At 36.3% G+C, this 21,685-nt stretch overlaps 1 protein-coding gene across 1 annotated transcript in view; it reads right to left on the reverse strand.

Annotated features, from left to right (window-relative positions):
* LOC306908601 (uncharacterized protein) overlaps window positions 1-17,702 on the reverse strand; it is a 78,452-nt gene extending 60,750 nt beyond the window's left edge. Inside the window, exons 1-17 of the mRNA XM_079481631.1 lie at window positions 17,389-17,702; window positions 16,445-16,525; window positions 15,954-16,073; window positions 14,443-14,550; window positions 14,216-14,323; window positions 13,989-14,096; window positions 13,763-13,870; window positions 12,868-12,945; window positions 11,780-12,209; window positions 11,447-11,581; window positions 11,292-11,358; window positions 10,942-11,034; window positions 8,640-10,634; window positions 8,401-8,557; window positions 4,550-4,966; window positions 2,400-2,861; window positions 275-733 (exon numbers count right to left, since the gene is read on the reverse strand). Of these exons, the coding sequence (XP_079337757.1) occupies window positions 275-733; window positions 2,400-2,861; window positions 4,550-4,966; window positions 8,401-8,557; window positions 8,640-10,634; window positions 10,942-11,034; window positions 11,292-11,358; window positions 11,447-11,581; window positions 11,780-12,209; window positions 12,868-12,945; window positions 13,763-13,870; window positions 13,989-14,096; window positions 14,216-14,323; window positions 14,443-14,550; window positions 15,954-16,073; window positions 16,445-16,476 (4,877 nt within the window). The 5' untranslated portion in view covers window positions 16,477-16,525; window positions 17,389-17,702. The remainder of the gene's footprint in view (window positions 1-274; window positions 734-2,399; window positions 2,862-4,549; window positions 4,967-8,400; window positions 8,558-8,639; window positions 10,635-10,941; window positions 11,035-11,291; window positions 11,359-11,446; window positions 11,582-11,779; window positions 12,210-12,867; window positions 12,946-13,762; window positions 13,871-13,988; window positions 14,097-14,215; window positions 14,324-14,442; window positions 14,551-15,953; window positions 16,074-16,444; window positions 16,526-17,388) is intronic.
* Between the last annotated feature and the right edge of the window lie 3,983 nt (window positions 17,703-21,685).

The raw sequence follows: 21,685 nt of genomic DNA on the forward strand, positions 1-21,685 counted from the left end.
AAAAATAAAGTTGAAAAACAACAGTGGTATTTTGTTTTCTATGATCAGAATGTGACTTAAAAAATGTGAGCTTTATTATAAAACTGTGAAACATTCAGTTCAGTCTATCATGTCATGTATTTCTTCATAACCACTGAGGATGATCTGATGTCTGGCCGCCCATCCAGACTGCTTCATCTGACATTTGTGAATTTGTTTAAAGATGGCAACAATTAAGCTATATTACACTCAACTCAAAGATGGTAATCATGTAGTTGTTTTTTCAAACTCTCACCTGAGTTGTGAGATGTACGGCAGACACTGGAGGAATCCTCTCACTTCACTCTCTTCATGTGTCCAGTCTCTCAGCTCTACTGGTTTCTTCTCTGTTTGGAGTTTCAGCACTTCTAGGAGGATGGAGCTCTTTCTCTTTGAGAGGTTTATGATCCAGACTTCAGGAGATGACTGATGATATATTGACTGTAATGCTGGTAGGACACTTCTGCCTGTTTTACTCTCATAGTTCTTCACATGTGAACACAGATCCAGTAGAAAATCACACTGTTCAATCTGAAACCGATCATTGATTTCATAATAATGTTCATCAAAGGGGAAAGTTGTGTAGCTGCACACAGATGTTAATAGTTCAGTGTATTTTTCTTCTGTATTTGTGTCAAACTCTGATGCTGCAGTGAACAGATTCAGCAGAAACTGAGCAGCAGATTCGCTATTCACATAGAAACCACAAGTAAATCTGTGGAGAAACACATTATTATCACATTACTGTCCAGTGCAGGATAATATGAGATACTGTGTGTGATTCCTCATTTAAATAAATTATATCTTATTTAAAAAGTCTTTGATAACTGGAGTGACCGAGTCCCATTCAATGATCAGTTCAGTAACAGTTGATATTTGAGGTGTTATTCATTTAGGAGTATAATATTATTAGTATATTATTGGTATAATAATATTATACGTTTGGATTATTCAGTTCATGTGCATCAAAGGTTTAGTGATTTAATTCTTGTCCTTTAACTGTTAATTTAAAACCATTTATTTTATTGAAACAGATTCAGAAAGACTGAATTATCAAAGAAACAATTGAATCTCAGTCTCAGCGATATAAGTTTAATAATCTTAAACTGAGAAAGAATCATTACAGTATGGAAGCAGCATTAAGACCTCAGGAAGAAACTCAGATCGAAGGGATACGTGACTTTAAATATCATTCAGAAAAGACTAAACATCATATCACCCATCACTGGTTACACACACCTCTAATGATAGCAATACAGTGAGAACAGTAAGTGATCACTTCCATCATCATCTTTAGTTTACATGTGAAAGGAAACTTCAACTGCATTGTGGGTAAAAAACTGGGTTGAGAAACAGTGTAAAGTTTCAACACTGATATTGTTCTGGGTTCAGTGTGATTTTACCCAATTTATAGTCGTGTGTAGAGCGCATGTGTTCGGTACGGCTGAGTCTATGCAGAGATGTGTAACCTGTGCTGTAGTCTGATCTGCATCTCTCCAAAACTGATACAACGCATCATTCTACACTGATCTCAAGCGCTTCGATTGGACGGCTTGAACTCCTCCCTCAGGTAAAAACCTCAGCGACAGCATCATGTTTACTCAAAAAGATTCCCAATGAATTCTCTAAATAAATGATTTGATCTTCTACATTTATCAACTGGAGCTGCAACAGAAGTCATTATTTATTTGCTTCCATCACTGTTAATGCTTCTCAGACAGCGAACACAACAAGCTGCTTCTTCTTCAGCACTTGTCTCGGTCAAACAAGCAACACACCTGTGGAAACTGATGACCAGTGGATATTACCTGTCGACACGGACAACACTGAAGAATATAAATGAAAAGTGATGCTGTTCACACAGTGCCAACAAACTTAGTGTCAGAGAAAACCAGCATAAATAATAAAGATTATAAACGCTGTTTTTGTTTCCACATCAACTCCATTACATTACAGCAGGTATACTGCAAAACATGTTAATACACTTGAGAATAAGAAGCGTTTGTTATTCCCTCTGTTGTGATGATAAACTGATGAGATACAGAACAGGATTCATGTGTTCACTGTCTGAGGAAGACGAGTAAAGAGCTGCACGGTTGTCTGCTGTTCTGTCTAGATTTGAGTGTCTTCCACACAAGCTGTTGAACTGAACACTGACTAAAATTATTTGGTTTTCTTACTTTAAAAGGTATCGAGCGCTTTAATCGTGTTTGAGGCCTTTTATGTCTAAAAGAATCAGGTCACCCTGATCAAACATTACACAACATGAGGAATTAAATATGTTCACTTGAACAACAGCAACAAACACCAACAGGAGTGTCACACAACAACAAAGCTAAACACAAGTTTGTTGGATTTAGAATCGGTCTTCAGACTCTCACCTGAGTTGTGAGATGTACGGCAGACACTGGAGGAATCCTCTCACTTCACTCTCTTCATGTGTCCAGTCTCTCAGCTCTACTGGTTTCTTCTCTGTTTGGAGTTTCAGCACTTCTAGGAGGATGGAGCTCTTTCTCTCTGAGAGGTTTATGATCCAGACTTCAGGAGATGACTGATGATATATTGACTGTAATGCTGGTAGGACACTTCTGCCTGTTTCACTCTCATAGTTCTTCACATGTGACCACAGATCCAGTAGAAAATCACACTGATCAATCTGAAACTCATCATCTTCTTCATCATAATAATATTTATCAAAGGGGAAAGTTGTGTAGCTGAACACAGATGTTAATAGTTCAGTGTATTTTTCTTCTTTATTTGTGTCAAACTCTGATGCTGCAGTGAACAGATTCACCAGAAACTGAACAGCAGATTCTCTCTTCTCATAGAAAACATAAGTAAATCTGTGGAGAAACACATTATTATCACATTACTGTCCAGTGCAGGATAATATGAGATACTGTGTGTGATTCCTCATTTAAATAAATGATATCTTATTAAAAAAGTCTTTGACAACTGGAGTGACCGAGTCCCATTCAATGATCAGTTCAGTAACAGTTGATATTTGATGTGTTATTCATTTAAGAGTATAATAATGACAAAGAAATCGTCTATTTCTGTTTATTGGATAGATGCTGTCGTTTGGATTATTCAGTTCATGTGCAACAAAGGTTGAGTGATTTACTTCTTGTCCTTTAACTGTTAATTTAAAACAATTTATTTTATTGACACAGATTCAGAAAGACTGAATTATCAAAGATCAATTGAATCTCAGTCTCAGCGATATAAGTTTAATAATCTTAAACTGAGAAAGAATCATTACAGTATGGAAGCAGCATTAAGACCTCAGGAAGAAACTCAGATCGAAGGGATACGTGACTTTAACTATCATTCAGAAAAGACTAAACATCATATCACCCATCACTGGTTACACACACCTCTAATGAAAACAATACAGTGAGAACAGTAAGTGATCACTTCCATCATCATCTTTAGTTTACATGTGAAGGGAAACTTCAACTGCATTGTGGGTAAAAAACTGGGTTGAGAAACAGTGTAAAGTTTCAACACTGATATTGTTCTGGGTTCAGTGTGATTTTACCCAATTTATAGTCGTGTGTAGAGCGCATGTGTTTAGTACGGCTGAGTCTATGCAGAGATGTGTAACCTGTGCTGTAGTCTGATCTGCATCTCTCCAAAACTGATACAACGCAACATTCTACACTGATCTCAAGCGCTTCGATTGGACGGCTTGAACTCCTCCCTCAGGTAAAAACCTCAGGGACAGCATCATGTTTACACAAAAAGATTCCCAATGAATTCTCTAAATAAATGATTTGATCTTCTACATTTAACAACTCGAGCTGCAACAGAAATCACTATTTATTTGCTTCCATCATTGTTAATGTTTCTCAGACAGCGAACACAACAAGCAGCTTCTTCTTCATCACTTGTCTCGGTTAAACAAGCAACACACCTGTGGAAACTGATGACCAGTGGATATTACCTGTCGACACGGACAACGCTGAAGAATATAAATGAAAAGTGATGCTGTTTACACAGTGCCAACAAACTTAGTGTCAGAGACAAACAGCATCAATAATAAAGATGATAAACGCTGTTTTTGTTTTAAAAGAAGTTTCCACATCAACTCCATTACATTACAGCAGGTATACTGCAAAACATCTTAATACACTTGAGAATAAGAAGCGTTTGTTATTCCCTCTGTTGTGATGATAAACTGATGAGATACAGAACAGGATTCATGTGTTCACTGTCTGAGGAAGACGAGTAAAGAGCTGCACGGTTGTCTGCTGTTCTGTCTAGATTTGAGTGTCTTCCACACAAGCTGTTGAACTGAACACTGAATAATATTATTAGATTTTCTTACTTTAAAAGGTATCGAGTGCTTTAATCGTGTTTGAGGCCTTTTATGTCTAAAAGAATCAGGTCACCCTGATCAAACATTACACAACATGAGGAATTAAATATGTTCACTTGAACAACAGCAACAAACACCAACAGGAGTGTCACACAACAACAAAGCTAAACACAAGTTTGTTGGATTTAGAATCGATCTTAAGACTCTCACCTGAGTTGTGAGATGTACGGCAGACACTGGAGGAATCCTCTCACTTCACTCTCTTCATCAGTTAAGTCTATCAGCTCTACTGGTTTCTTCTCTGTCTGGAGTTTCAGCACTTCTAGGAGGATGGAGCTCTTTCTCTCTGAGAGGTTTATGATCCAGACTTCAGGAGATGACTGATGATATATTGACTGTAATGCTGGTGGGACACTTCTGCCTGTTTCACTCTCATAGTTCTTCACATGTGAACACAGATCCAGTAGAAAATCACATTTCTCATAATTCACAGTTGACAGCAGCATCTTCACAGTTGTTTCTATGGTCTCTTTCTGACAGAGAGCTGCTTGCAGACACAAATCCAGTATAAATAATTTTTTTCTGTTTTCCCACAGTTCAGATGATTCACTTGATGGTTTAATAAATCTAAACAGAGCAAACAAGATTCTGTTAGTGATGACAAAAGAGACAACAGAAGTGTGAAGTCTGGTATCTGGGCTGTAGAATTACACTTCAGTTTTAAATGTTTTTTTACAGGACAGAGCAAAAGTAATTTTACAGTAGTGTGTCTTTGCTTTTACTTAGCAGGTCAAGAGAAAACTCTTCAACAAAGTGCATCAACATCCTTGCATGTATGTTAAATGGTCTCTTTTTTATTAAGTAATACAAAACGAGAAAGTCTTGTTAGAGAATGTGGCATAAAACAGATGATTATAGTCATAACATGAATATATGTATATAAAAGTGTTTTTTCCTCACAGATTTCACATGTACATGTTACTAAAGCAACGTATTATTTACACATAAAGTACTGAATCTATGAAAAATTCACTCGAGACTAAACAGAATGAAAAGTGAACTTGTTTTTCCACAAATTTAATCTCAGTCTCAGCGATATAGGTTTAAAGGGGTCTGTGATGGAAATTTTCATGACGTGGGTTTCTTCATGCTAATCTCTGTAAAAATTGATTCAAGACTGTCTATCTTGTTGTTCTTAAATTCCTGAGAAATGTTTTGCTACGTGGCAGACCACTCAGCTCCCTTGCCCTTGAGCAAAGACCAAGAGGTTCTGGTAAAGATAAGGGATGGCGACACATTTGTGTTACCAAAGATACGTTCTTGCTCAAGGGAGGGGAGAAGAAGGGGTGTCATGTTGGGGTCATGTATGATTGATATAAAAGCCCCTGTAAATGAACAGGTAGGGGCCTTCTGTCTGCACCATGCTTGTGATGCAGACTGAATGACAATACAATATAAAATACCTTGCAAGGTAACTCATGCTCTCTGTGTGTTGCATTTGTCTAAAGTGTTTAAAAAACTCACTTTGATTAAGGAATAAGAAAATTCCACAACAGGTCATTCGCCGAAAATAGGTGTTTTTCTTTGTCTTTGGTGTGTTATAAATTGCCCATGCATGTATTAGACACTAAAAATAGCAAAAATGTAAGTGCAGGAACAAAATATGTATTTTATCTAGAAGCGATGCTCATCCAGACCTGCCTGAAACGTCTCGTTTAACCCCAGCCCGGCAAATTGACGTCAGCTCGTAACACGACTTGACTAAGACCGGCCAAATGTAAACATAAGTAAGGTGGGCGTTCTTGTAAATGTCGCGGAGACGCTGTGTGTTTCATTGCAGATGAAAGCCTCTTGTTTGCCCTTCCAAAGGATGAGGCAACTTAAAACAAATGGTTACAGTTTATGTACAATACTGTTCCAGAAAAGTACAGTCCGAATATTCAAGTGTGTGCAGCGCATTTCACAGATGATTTCTTCACAAACCTGGGAGAGATCAAGACCGGCTATGCACGGAAGCTTTTGTTAAAAAATGAGGCAATTCCAACTGTTTAAACTCCACAAGGACTGTCTGGCGACGGTAAGTATATTTTCATTTTAATACTTTGTTACAGACTAACGCAAGTTGAATTTGATGTTGTTGTTTCTTTGATGTGATCTGCAAATGCAAACACGCGCGCAACGTGGAAAAAAGACACATAAGTCCTAATAATCAGTCATTATGTTCCAACTAGAGGCAACAAATGTGGTGTTTATAAAGGGGTTTATTGTCTTTGTAGAGTCTCGACGAGACATGACGTAACACTGGTTGATCAAGAAGGGCCGAAGCTCTCACAGGATTTATTATGTTACCATTCCCTGCTGTAATGTGAGCTTGTTTGTATCGTCTATCGGCTTGATCTTCATTTTCCAGATCAGATTCGGGCTCAAATTGATAAGGAAGAATCGATGCCATTTTATCACCTGCCAGTAGTTTTGGAACGTGATGTTCTGAATATGTTAAGAGGCGTTACATGTCAGTGCAGTATTTGACCAATCACTACGCACTAGTGAACTGGCCAATCACAGCACACCTTGCTTTTCAGCGCGATGAGCTTTGTGAAATATCAGCACGTTTCAGAGAGGCGGAGCAAAGAGGAGATACAAACATGCTCGGTATGTGGAAAATACAGTGTTTTTAAAACTTAAATTTTGTTTTGACACATTGTATTTCATCTAAAGCAAACAATAATATGTGTTTTATGTCGAATGACCCCTTTAATAACTCCAAAAATGAGAAAGAATCATTACAGTATGGAAGCAGCATTAAGACCTCAGGAAGAAACTCAGATCGAAGGGATACGTGACTTTAACTATCATTCAGAAAAGACTAAACATCATATCACCCATCACTGGTTACACACACCTCTAATGATAGCAATACAGTGAGAACAGTAAGTGATCACTTCCATCATCATCTTTAGTTTACATGTGAAAGGAAACTTCAACTGCATTATGGGTAAAAAACTGGGTTGAGAAACAGTGTAAAGTTTCAACACTGATATTGTTCTGGGTTCAGTGTAATTTTACCCAATTTATAGTCGTGTGTAGAGCGCATGTGTTCGGTACGGCTGAGTCTATGCAGAGATGTGTAACCTGTGCTGTAGTCTGATCTGCATCTCTCCAAAACAGATACAACGCATCATTCTACACTGATCTCAAGCGCTTCGATTGGACGGCTTGAACTCCTCCCTCAGGTAAAAACCTCAGGAACAGCATCATGTCCCTGAGGTTCCCACAAAACGATTCCCAATGAATTCTCTAAATGATTTGATCTTCTACATTTAACAACTCGAGCTGCAACAGAAATCATTATTTATTTGCTTCCATCACTGTTAATGCTTCTCAGACAGCGGACACAACAAGCTGCTTCTTCTTCAGCACTTGTCTCGGTCAAACATGCAACACACCTGTTGAAACTGATGACCAGTGGATATTACCTGTCGACACGGACAACGCTGAAGAATATAAATGAAAAGTGATGCTGTTTACACAGTGCCAACAAATTTAGTCTCAGAGACAAACAGCATCAATAATAAAGATGATGAACGCTGTTTTTCTTTTAAAAGAAGTTTCCACATCAACTCCATTACATTACAGCAGGTATGATGCAAAACATCTTAATACACTTGAGAATAAGAAGCGTTTGTTATTCCCTCTGTTGTGATGATAAACTGATGAGATACAGAACAGGATTCATGTGTTCACTGTTTGAGGAAGACGAGTAAAGATCTGCACGGTTGTCTGCTGTTCTGTCTAGATTTGAGTGTCTTCCACACAAGCTGTTGAACTGAACACTGACTAATATTATTTGGTTTTCTTACTTCAAAAGGTATCGAGTGCTTTAATCATGTTTGACGGCCTTTTTGTCTAAAAGAATCAGGTCACCCTGATCAAACATCACACAACATGAGGAATTAAATATGTTCACTTGAACAACAGCAACAAACACCAACAGGAGTGTCACACAACAACAAAGCTAAACACAAGTTTGTTGGATTTAGAATCGGTCTTAAGACTCTCACCTGAGTTGTGAGATGTACGGCAGACACTGGAGGAATCCTCTCACTTCACTCTCTTCATGTGTCCAGTCTCTCAGCTCTACTGGTTTCTTCTCTGTTTGGAGTTTCAGCACTTCTAGGAGGATGGAGCTCTTCCTCTCTGAGAGGTTTATTCTCCAGACTAAAGAGAATAATGGAATCATGAGAAATTATAATTGCACAAAGAGTAAAGTGTTAGTTTCATGGTTTTTCATGCATCTCACCATCCACAGGTACAGATGTTTCTTCACTGGGTTTGCTGGTGATGTCTTCATAGACAGCAGAGACTCTGATTCTATAGCAGGTGCTGTGAGGTGTAGTTAAAGTATATTCACACTGAGGTCCTTCTGTTTGCACAGATGACCAGTCCTCCAGTCCTGCTTCTTTATACTCAACCATATAGCGCAGAACTGGACAATCTTCATCTGCTTCAGCCTTTAACCAAGTGATTCTGAGAGGGCCTCCGTTTAGTTTATTGACAAATGGCTGCCCAGGTATTGGTGCAAATCTGCAAGTTTTGAAGGTTCTGTTCTCACTGATGTAACTCATAAAGTCCTTGTATATGACCATATATCTCAGCAGATAATGTGTGTTTGGTTTCAGACCTGTCAGAGTATAGGTTTCTCCAACAGCTGAAGCATCTATAATAGTATGATCCCATGTATTTCTGTTTATACCATCATTCATAACTCTGTACTCCACCACAATTCTCTCAGGGCTTGTGTCTGATGGATGTTTTTGCTTCATGTGCACACCGGTGTCTTCTACATGAATTATTGCTGCAGGATCTGGACTTAAATTGAGCTTTACATTTCTGCTCACAATCTTGCCATCATAAAAAAACTGCACAGTGTGCCCATTACAATCAGCTGGTACAGATGCTGCAAGGAATTTGGCTTGGTCCGTTTCTTCACATGTCTCTTTGGTAGCAATAAACTCCTGTAAGTCTGAAACCACATTCTGACTGATACATACAGACTTTAGTAACTGTAGTATATCTTCTGGTTTCAAACAATCTTCTCTGGACAATGTCTGCATTTTCATTACCATAACATGCTGCTTCATAGCAGTGAGAAAAGAATCTTCAGCCTCTACCGAAGAAACAGTGAAGCAAAACACTCTGCTTTTCTGTGAATCATGTAAGACATGCTGAAGCTCCGTCTGTGATTTCACAATGCTGATGTTCGCTGCTCTGCACAAATTTAAAACAACAAGCTCAATGTCTTTAGTTGCAAGCCAGCGTTGTGTGTTAGTTGGACTGAAGGGAGATTGGTCACTGATGTGGATAAGTTCTTGTACAATCTTCTCTCCTTCTTCATTGATATTTATGGATTGAATAATGTCTGCCATTTTTCTTTGGAATTCTGTCTTATACTCCTGCAGAAGATCTGAAAACTTTTTAAGTTTCTCTGTCAAAGTTGGAAACCATGTCAACACACTCAGATTATCATAGTCTTTTATCATGTCTTGACACCACCTGATCTGTTCTCTCAGATGTTCAAGAATGTTCTCTGTTTTAAGCAGGAAGACTTCACTCAGAGCAGCACATGCAGGCGTCTTGTCCAGTTTCTTCAGAGGGTAAAGCCAGACCTTCAGAGGAACTGCCCTCTCGCCTTTAGGTCCAAGCAGCTCTGGCAGAGAACTGTAGATCTCCACTGCTTTATCAAAAGACACTGGACTCTTCCAGTCACCCACATCAGTGTACACATAACAGTCATAGAAAATACTGTTACCTTTTTCAGCATCTGTGAGGCTTGATTGTATGTCTTGCACACTGAATGTGGATATCATCTTGTTGACAACATCTTCCATTTCTGTATTTTTCTCTGTGCTGATTCTCTCATTATCAAACGCAAAGAAGGCTTGGGCTCCGTAGCATACAGCTATGATCACATGTGTAGCTGTGGTTGAATAAAGGAGTGATGGAGACACTCCTTCCTGTAGTAGTGTTTGGCTGATCATATCCAGTCTCGTGGTAGTTTTGTAGTGCAGTGTAACTCTGTCCTGATGCTCAGACTGAACTGGGTGATTCAGAAAGCCTGCGGCTCCTCTCAGTTTTATCACTCCGCATTGAGCGCTAACTCGTAACATAGGTGACATTTCAAAAACTTTGCACCTCTCCTGAAGACAGTCATCTTCCAAAACCCTCACATGTGTTTTCAGTTTGGCCAGAGATACTCTCTTGTTGGATACAGTGCGATTAACCCACAGAAAAGTGTCTGTAAACAAATAAAAATGCTTCAGTTCACTTATATAAGATCAATTCTTATCACTTCAGACAAATAAAGTAAGTCAGTAGATAATACGCTATTTTGTAGTATGTATGGTTGTGAATTTAACTAATGATAATGTAACAGTGCATAGTACTTTTCTTTACAGAAGTAAAATACCAACTCAGGATGAAAAAGTAGCATTTATTTAACACCTTGAACTATGAACTACTTTTTTGATTAAAAATATCACTGAAAAGTGTACTAATATTAACAGTTTACACTTAAGTAAAAGAAAACACAGCAGGCCACCAACCCGAAGTGAAAGAATCATTGTGACAGTCATACAACATTCCAAGGTCCAAAGGACGACCAACAGCGACAACCTCGATTACATCCTTGGGCAAATCTGTAAATCATGTGGAATGAGTGAATAGTTTTGCATCTGCCAAGATGAGTTTTCTTTAGAAATATTACCTGTTTTCTACATAAGTCACAGTTAATGTCATTTCTAAATTGTTAAAACTATGCATGACAAAACAGCAGAATTCAAATAATGCAGTGAATACAAACTATTTAAAATGTGAACAATTAAAATGCAAAGACAGTGACAAATATAAAAACATTCATTTTACAACATTCATTAAAACCTTTATCAGTACATACCAATAGAAAATTCACTGTAGAAATATTCAGCTAGATCAGAAAATTCAGCTTCTTCATTCTTTACAATCTAGGCCAAAACAGAATCAAAACAGTGTTTGAAATACTTTGCTTATTTCTGCTTATTTTCTGACGTTATGACGTAGAGATGTCTTTACCACGCAGGGTTCAGAAAGCTTTGCCCTCAATTCTTTATTCTCTTCTCGCAGCTCTTCAATTATTTTGTACATTTTACCATCTCCAAACTCTTTCTTCTCTTTGGTGTCCACACTGGCTTGTGTTGAGATGGTAACCTAGACAAAGCAGCAGCAATGATATCAGCTCAGCGTACCAACTTTTTATATTAATTATACACATTTATTAATTAAATGTATTAATTGCTTATTAAGTGTTAAAATGATGCCACGGTCACGTGGAGTTGAATAAATTAATAAATTACAAACTGCTAAAACATTTATTTAGTAGCTTTTTTGTATGTAGTTTTTATTCACCTGGATCAGGTTGTGTCTCTGCAGTGCAGGTACAGTGTAATGTTGTCTGACATGAGTGTCACAGTAAGACACACAGCAGGTCAAACAGGATTTAACAGCTTTGAGCTTCATGTCAGAGCAGATATCACAGGACACATCTTCAGGTCCAGCATAACAGTGAGCTGGAAGAGCAGGACTAAATCCAGCCCGCTTCAGTTCCTCTATCAGTTTAGCTAAAGCCACATTTACACTTAACACAGGACGATCTCTGAACCTCTTTCTGCACTGAGGACAAGCATAACAATCAGCTTGAGTTGGTTTGTTCCAGTAGATCTCAATGCAGTGTTTACAGTAGCTGTGTCCACAGGGGATAGAAACTGGATTCTTAAAGATCTCTGTGCACACTGAACATCTGTAGTGATCCTCTGTCAGCAGAGTGGCCGAGAATGTGCTGTGGAAATAGATGTGAAATTGAGAAAAAGGGATTCTTCATCTAAAAATGGAAATTCTGTCATCATTTATTCACCTTCGAATTGTTCCAAATCTGAATACATTTTATGTTTTGATGAACACAGAGAGAAATATTTGGAAGAACGCTTATAACCAGTCAGATTTTGCCCCTCAGTGACTCCCATAGTGGGAAAAAATACAATGGTAGTCAAAAGTGCCCAGAACTGTTTGCTGTCCTAGATTCTTCAAAATGTCTTCTTTTATGTTCAAAAGAGCAAAAAAAGATGAGGTAATTTTTCCTACTATGGGAGTCAAAGGGGGGAAAAATCTGTCTGGTTATAAGAATTCTTCCAAATATACTTTTCTGTGTTCATCAGCAAAACTACATTTTTACAACTTTGGAACAACTCATTTTTGGGTGAAGTATTAATTTAAGCCAGGATATAAATTAGGATATTTGCGGGACTTTTATAATGGAAAAAAAAACATTACCGGTTTGCATCTTGAGACAAAACAATGGCACTGTCATATTTTAAGATATGTCAAGGTATGCTTTTTTCTGTTAGGACAGGTGAAATATAAAAAGTCTGGGACTAGTCTTGTCTGTGAAACCGGGTAAAAAAATATAAAAAGGAATAGATGTGCCACTTATACTTTACCTCAAATCTGGAGACATCACCTCTTTTCGCAATGAACTTTCATGTGTTCGTAATTCCTCCTTAACATTCTTTATAAAACTGTATTGACGTTTACAAAAAAAGCAAACCATTATTATCTATTGATAAGCCATCAACCATTAATTTACTTTTTAAATAGTCATGTTTGCACTTACTTTGTATATAACAGTGCACCCAAGAATAACATTACAGTTTATGTGTATATGTCTTCTGGAGAACACATTTGGAGTAATAATTATGATACATTTGTTAATCGTACTGAGATTCACAAATTGAGCAAAAATAAATACTTTTTGAGCAAATTAGTCACGCTTGGATGTAAACAAGTTTATCACTGTTCAAAATGGCAGCAAATTATGGCACAAATGTAATTCTAGTGTGAACTGTTCTTTTAAAACGTTAACAGACACAATAATGAATATTCTTTTGAAAGAATATTCGCTTGTTGTTTTCCTCAACTATGGGTCACTTTGGATAAACCATCTGCTAAATAAATCAATGCAACTGCATTATGGTCTCATGAATTTAGGCTAGTGTTGGCGCTTCAGATCCATTTTGCTACTACTCTAGAGAAGGTAACATTCATTTAAAATAAAGTTCAAGACTGTTACTTAATTTGTTTTTGACAATAAAGTTGCGGTTGTTATTGCTGCTGACCAAGTAATTAGTTAACAGACATCGGACATTTAATACAAATAGATATCCAAAGATCAGACACAATCTACAATCTCCTACCATTCTTGAAACTAGGTAAAAAAATTCTTACACTTCATTTTGTGTTCGTTCCTGAAGTTCTATAGGTCGATCCATTCAAACAAACAAACAAACAAATGAAATTGTATAATAATCATATAAAAAATAATAATGATTCTCTTACGCTCGATTTTGAGTTCTTTCCTGAAATTTTATGGGTCGATCCATTGAATGATCACTTTGTAGAGATGTGCAGGAGGGGGCCGGAGATGTTGCGTCATCTGATCTCAACCTTTTATAAAAGAAGAGAAACATTTATGTTGAAAGAAAACAACACAAATATTAATTCAAACAAACAAACGAATTAAATTGTATAATAATCATATAAAAAATAATAAAGATTCTCTTACGCTCGATTTTGAGTTCTTTCCTGAAATTTTATGGGTCGATCCATTGAATGAGCACTTTGTAGAGATGTGCAGGAGGGGGCCGGAGATGTTGCTTCATCTGATCTCAACCTTTTATAAAAGAAGAGAAACATTAATATTGAAAGAAAAACAACACAAGAAATCATTCAAACAAACAAACGAATGAAATTGTATAATAATCATGTAAAAAATAATAATGATTCTCTTACGCTCGATTTTGAGTTCTTTCCTGAAATTTTATGGGTCGATCCATTGAATGAGCACTTTGTAGAGATGTGCAGGAGGGGGCCGGAGATGTTGCTTCATCTGATCTCAACCTTTTATAAAAGAAGAGAAACATTAATATTGAAAGAAAAACAACACAAGAAATCATTCAAACAAACAAACGAATGAAATTGTATAATAATCATGTAAAAAATAATAATGATTCTCTTACGCTCGATTTTGAGTTCTTTCCTGAAATTTTATGGGTCGATCCATTGAATGAGCACTTTGTAGAGATGTGCAGGAGGGGGCCGGAGATGTTGCTTCATCTGATCTCAACCTTTTATAAAAGAGAAACATTAATATTGAAAGAAAAACAACACAAATATTAATTCAAACAAACAAACGAATGAAATAGTATAATAATCATATAAAAATGTATAATGATTCTCTTCGCTCGATTCTGAGTTCACATTAATATTCATAACCCTTCTGAATAAGGTTACAACCGACCTTTACATTCTAGGGACAAATCCTGGGGTTGTAAATGGACATGTTTCTGGATCATTTTGGTACTTAATAAAGCCACATACCTTCTATGTAGATATCAGAGAACAATTTAACATATTGTATCAATGAATTGTTTGGTACATTTAACAAAAGTGTTCACTGTTCAAGGTTTGTTAGAAATTTGGGTTTACCTGCTCATTGTTCAGGGCGTTTAAAATAAGTATACATAAGTTTGTCATAGTGAATTCCTATGGAGAAAATCACTTGCTGCCATCCACGTGAAAACAACCTTTCAATGAACTATTTTAAGAGAGTGGACGCAACACTCGCAAAGACACAGGCTGCTTAGGCCTATTCATAATACACACTGTCTGTTTTTAAAATAATGCACATATAATGTAGCCTAGAAGGCTTTGTAAATGTACTTAAAGGGGTGATTTCATGAAAACCTGACTTTTTCCATGTTTAAGTGCTAAAATCAGGTCTCTGGTGCATCTGACAACTCAGAAAACGTGAAAGATGACAAACTAGTAACTTTTTTTTATCTGAGCCTATCTCTGCAAGCCTGTGAGGAAACGCGCGCTTCAGAAATCGCTCCCTTTATAACGTAAGCAGCAGTTGTTATTATAATATTTCCGCCCCTTGTTCTGAATGTGTCCACCCACCGCGCAGCCCTGGCTGCGTTTTCTGCTGAAAAGAGGTGGAGACTAGCAGCTCATTTGCAATTAAAGAGACACACCAAAACATATGCTAAACTGGGCATGTAGAGCGTGGTATTTTAAAATATCTGTGGACCCCTATAATTTATATTACATTCGTGTAAAAGTAGAAAAAAGTCTCCCCTTTAATCTATTCATATAGCCAACACATTTTATTCCAATATGTTAATACAACTATGATGAGCATTTAGTTGTAGCAATATAGTAAACGAGGTAAACTGTAAATACAACAACAATCTTTAACTGTGAAATAGATTTTAATAATTTTGTAATTGTTTTTAATTGAATATATAGTTCTTTAATGTCATTCACTTGTGTTTTGTGGCTCTTTTTTAAAAGCATCGATTTAGGCAACAGTATTAAAAAAACGATTGCCGACATACAAGAGATGCAAAATAAAAGATTATAAATCAAACAGATGTTTAGTTTCACAATTCACGTGAAATGTAAGTTCCTTCTTTAAGATTAAGTTCCTTTAAACATTGTGTTGTAATAATGTTTTCTAACATTGTACCTTTTATTTCTTCTTTTGCGTGGTGTTCTGTCTCTTAGTTGTTGTTTTGGTTGATGTATTGACTGGTCATTTTGTAGAGGCAGGCAGGAGGGGGGTGGAGATATTGCTTCAACTTTAATCCTTAATGAAAAAAATACAACTTAAACACAATGACTCCACATAACCCGTCTCTTTCATAAATGTGAAACTTTTGTTCTTTAGTTTACAAAAAAGCTAGGCATGTAAAACTACCTTCTTTTTTAAAGGATTGTTTCGCCTAAAAATTTAAATTCTGTCATGAACTGCTCACCATCTAGTTTTTCCAAATCTGCTTACATTTTTTTGTTCGATTAAACACGAAGAAAGATATTTAAAACAATGTTAGCAAATGAGAGTTCAAGGGCTCCAGTGCTTACCATGGTAGGAAAAATGATTGTGTATTTGTTTTGTTGAATACAAAATAAGGGTTAGTAATTCATGACAGAATTTTCATTTAAGTGAAATACTCTTACTGTTCACACTCCATGTTCTCCATGTTCTCCATGTCCTCTTCTCAGTTTTCTGTGTCCACACTTAACAGTTACATAAATCTTCTGGGATACATTTTAAAACACACATAAAAAAAGGAAATAAAGGAGAACAAGTAAAGAAGATAAGTATTTATTTTTAAGTGACCATACATTCAAGAAGACTCAAACATATGTTATTGCACATGGGGAATTAGACTTGGTAGTGCTTCTTCTCAAGGACATTTCAAGAAATAATTAACTAGATCCTATATAGATGATATATATATATATATATATATATATATATATATATATATATATTACTCGGAAGTAAATCCCAAAAACATTCTTAAACCATTTAACTTTCTTTCGTTTTCAATGCTTACATAACCTAATGGCACCTCGCTAGTTCAGTTAGCTTGACCAATTTATGTTGTTTTGGTCTTTGGGAGAATAGTCGAGCATAATCAGGTTTATATAATTTATTTTATTCTTTTAATGGCAAAATGTTATGTTCATAAATCTACATTTTCCTGTAAAAAACCCTGTTTTACCTCATTCAAGAAAGAAATTGAGCTTTATATTGATTCAATACGATTTTCTAAGAAGCAAAAAGCAATTAAAATATTGAAAATGTGTAAATGCTTCAATATTTTCATGTAAATTTACAATAGCCCCCTACAGTGCAATTTTTTGTTATATTTATGTTGTATTTCATTGTATACACGAATGTTTGTAAAGAACTTTGTTGTTAAAAAAAATGTTCAGTTAGCTTGAAAAGCTTCCGCGTCAACCGCTGGGCTTGTGAAATGTATTTAAAATGTCAAACATTTAAAACGCAGTCTAAAGTCACGTTTAAAAACACAAATATTATAACTTTTAAATAAATGTAACTTTGAAATGACCACACGAAAGCTTATAACTTTTCTCAATACCGTGTTACTTACCTCAACATTCTACTTTTACTTTCGTTTCGTATCGTATCATGTTGTTGCGCAGTTCTCTACATATATCAATAGCTTTCTTGACCACTCTGTCGTCTGCTTGATGATCTTCAGTTGACAAACTTAAATATAAAACTATATCCGTATAATTTTAGAGTGTTTATAGTCGTACTTTTTGAACAAAACGAACCTTCCTCACGCAGACCTCAAACCGTCATTCCGCCCTGCGTGCGCGGTACCTGTCAGCCCACGACCCGCCCACCTGCACGATCCGTTCGCGCACGCGCACAACTACGTTGTAGAAACCGCTCATGCGCAAATGATGATTTAGTTGTGCGATGATTTAAGACACTGCACGATCTGTTCCACGCTTGCGCAGCTTTGTTTTACTTTGTTTATTTTTTTTACTGTTAAATTAAATACAATACTCAATTAACTTCGCTTCGTTCCACCTGGTCTCATTTCACTATGCGTTCTGTCAAGTCAGTTTGAAATACTGTAATGTTTCCCCTGACTTTGTAGTTTGTAGTTATTTCTTCATGTAAATGAATATAGTCTAGTTAGACATACGTGTTATGTTCCTTATTGGCTTCTGTAAACGCCATTGAAGGGAATATTTTAGATTAAATGGTAAGATATATTAGCCTATATAGACCCATACTAATAAATTACTACATTTAAAGTTAACTAGTATTATCAGATTTTAATTAAAGAAACGACACAAACCGTCTTTGACAATACTACTGATCTCAGATCGAAACACGGTATAAGGTTAATAGACATGATACAGCAATGAATCGCAAAATGGAGTTTGGAGGAAACTGAAGATTTGCAGTCGATAAAAATACTTTATTCCACATGTAACCAAAATCATGTGTTCATGTAACAACTCAATTATTTTGAATTGGCAACCACATAAACACATCGTAAGCAACATTTAAAAAAACAAGACTCGCCGAAATGGCCTTCCATACGGATCTTGTACTGACCAAACAGCGAACTGTGTGACGTAATCCAGAGGTCACGAGAAGCGAATAGGCTTGTTTGAGATGAACAAAATCTGCGCAGAACCGATCACCGGTGATCACCGCGAGCTGCATGCCGGTTAGAAAAGTGTCCGAGTTACGTCCGCCTTGCTCTGACCTCATGCTGACGTGTGCCCAAAAACTCTCGCGACAGCGAGGCGGCTGTGTCGGATTGAGCAGTCGAGCGCAGTTGCTCTCCACCGACTGCGCTACTCAAAAGCATGATGGGAAACGACTGACTGACGACACAGCTTCGTGCTCATTGGCTGAGAATGTCAGCTGATATTTTTTTCCCCTTAATTCTAAGAAGTCCATTACCTATAGCCTAATACGATTTACTTTTTCTATAGTACTTAGTAATTAGGAAATGTTTTATTTTTATTTGTCTTGGTTTGAAGTGAAGTCCTGTTTGTTTTTTATTTTCTCTTTATTGAGAGATGTGTATTCTCTTTATACATTGACATTTTTGTACAGCATTATTCCATTAAATAAATTAGTTAATCCATCAATACATGCATACATCTAATGTGACTGTTTTACAATTAGGCCTCATGTTTGTGTTTTTATCCGATATCTTTATTTGGATATGTCTGATTCCAGGAGTGCAATAAACAAAACCCACACATGCTCATTTCTTAATTTAGAATGTGTTGTTGTTTCATATTATTTTTTAAGAATAATTTGCAGCACACACTTTTCCTAATCATTAAACATGAATTGAAACTTACATTAAGGTGACAAACAATTGTGTAATATATTTATATGGAATATTTGTCATGTAAAAAAGGGATAGTTCACCCAAATAACTTTAATAATAATAAAAACAATTTTCTTTGGTGCTGAATTATCTGCAGTCAGGACTGTTTATTTTTTACTCGACATTAATTTCATTAGATGAGAGTTTCAATACCACTCTAGATCGGATAGATTTATATCCCTACCATTTACTGAATAAGCCATTTTAAGTAATGAGCACTGTTCACCTTCGGTGATTCTCCTCATCATAACCAATCTTCGTGTAAAAACAGTGGTATTTCAACTGCATCAACTTCGTCTGCGATAAAGAACGCGAACGCGATCTCTTCCATTGTTGACGTTTGCAGTCCACAACACAGCGAGATTCAGGAAGTGTCCGGCTTGCCTGCACTTTTTTTCACTCCTCCCCTCACTGTAGCCGCCTACTCTCGTCTATATTTCAGGCGAGGCAAGGCGCATCTCAAACAAGCCTATTGTCAACTCTGAGACGTTGCGTGCGTACAGGTGGCTTTATGCATTTTGTTAGGGGGCGTGGTCTGTATCCTTTTTTTATTGCTTAAAAACAATATACAATAATAACAGTCAAAAACAGAACAAGAACAGACAAGAATAAACAAAAAAAATCACCAAGGGGGAATCATATAACTTACACATGTTGATAAATTATGAGAATTACATGACACTGAATAAAGGAAAAGAATTACAAACAGATAATGTTTTTAAGGCCTTTTTGTTCTCAGACAACTTAATAGAAAAGAGGTATTTTTCAAGTTCTTTAAAAAAAAACGAGGTTTCACATTTAAATATTTAGATTTATGAATATGAAACTTTGCTAGTAACAAAATCTGATTAATTACATAAAAATTGCCTTTTTTAGATTGATTATAATCTATAAACCCTAGGACCACATCCTTACAATACAACACACATTCATTATAGATTTCAGACCTAATAAAACGTAAAACATCTTGCCAAAACATTTTGGTAAATGGACAATACCAAAGAAGATGAACTACAGTTTCATCAGAGTTTTCACCGAAAGAACAACTGGAGGAAATATCCTTTTTGAACTTTTTGAGGTAGTGATTTGCAGGGAAGAATTTATGTGGCCTGTGTCCTTGTAAGTTGTAGTGTTGTCTTCTTCTTCTTCTTCTTCTTCTTCTTCTTCTTCTTCTTCTTCTTCTTCTTCTTCTTCTTCTTCTTCTTCTTCTTCTTCTTCTTCTTCTTCTTCTTCTTCTTCTTCTTCTTCTTCTTCTTCTTCTTCTTCTTCTTCTTCTTCTTCTTCTTCTTCTTCTTCTTCTTTTACAACGTCTTGGCACATTACCGCCACTCTCTGTTCTGTGAATCGGAGAATAAGATACATGAAAAAGATTACATGTACACAGGGCCGGATTGGGACTCATTTTCAGCCCTGGAGTTTCATGCCTTAGACCGGCCCACTTTAGTTTATGACTGACTATATTATAATAATGATAATTAAAACCTCAGAATATAAGTCTGCAATAGCGCACTGTTCTCTACAGCCTTTTAATTCATTGTATTTTTCAAAAATATCATAATTTCCAATTCAGTGAAAATACAGTAGCCTAAGTTTTGCTTCACAGTGAAGATTTATTAGAAACTAGAATATATTTTCTTTAAGAATTAGTGTTCATAAATATCCAAACATTGAAATAAAGGGAAAAAAATCTAACAAAAACATAAAACAAAATAAATAAAAAAAGATTAAAATAAAATGTATTACACTGTCTAATGACACTATAATTTCTTTTTCAATTAAACGTCTGCTTTACAACTTCAAATATTTTTCACAAATATGAGAACATTAGTTAAATAATAAAACTATTGGACTGTTGCACAGTATAACTTTCTAATGATTGTTTCATCTCTTTTTCCTCTGCATAAGTGTAGCTTTAAGGAAACATGGACAACCCTAAAACATTAATAAACACCTGAGCAGAGCACTGGTCTCTGCAACTTTATCTATCACGGTGTCATTGTCCAAAGACAAGAGAATTTCTTTCTGCTGCTGAAGAGCTACAAGAAAAAGTTTGATACATGAACGGTGGTTTGCAGACAACTTTGGGTGCTTCTCATTTCTTTTTTGTGCGTCCTCGCTTCCTTTCCTCGTGTCTTACAGCCCCCCGGGGCTGCTACAGTATAGTAGAAGTAAGAGGTTAAAAGCAAGATTTACACAGATAGATAGAGATGGATAGATTATTCATATTCTCCACTCATTTGAAGTGTAGGGAGGAGCCTTGACCAGGAATGTGTCCTGCACGCAGGGGTCAGATCCGACATGCCAACCTCATCCTCTTTTTATTTGTTATTCAGTCTTTGTCCTGTTTATACCCTTCTGTAAAGTAGTTCATAAGAAGCATATCTGTGGTTTACTGCAGATCCTGGATCAGTGAAAGCTCTTTTACAGGACTTCAGCATTCTGAATGCCAGGCTGTATAACAGAATGCCTAAACCAATCCTTGGCATCTATAAATACCACAGCAGGAAATCAGAGAGGA

The sequence above is a fragment of the Barbatula barbatula genome (genome assembly GCF_947034865.1).
Source record: "Barbatula barbatula genome assembly, chromosome: 19".
Taxonomy (NCBI): domain Eukaryota; kingdom Metazoa; phylum Chordata; class Actinopteri; order Cypriniformes; family Nemacheilidae; genus Barbatula; species Barbatula barbatula.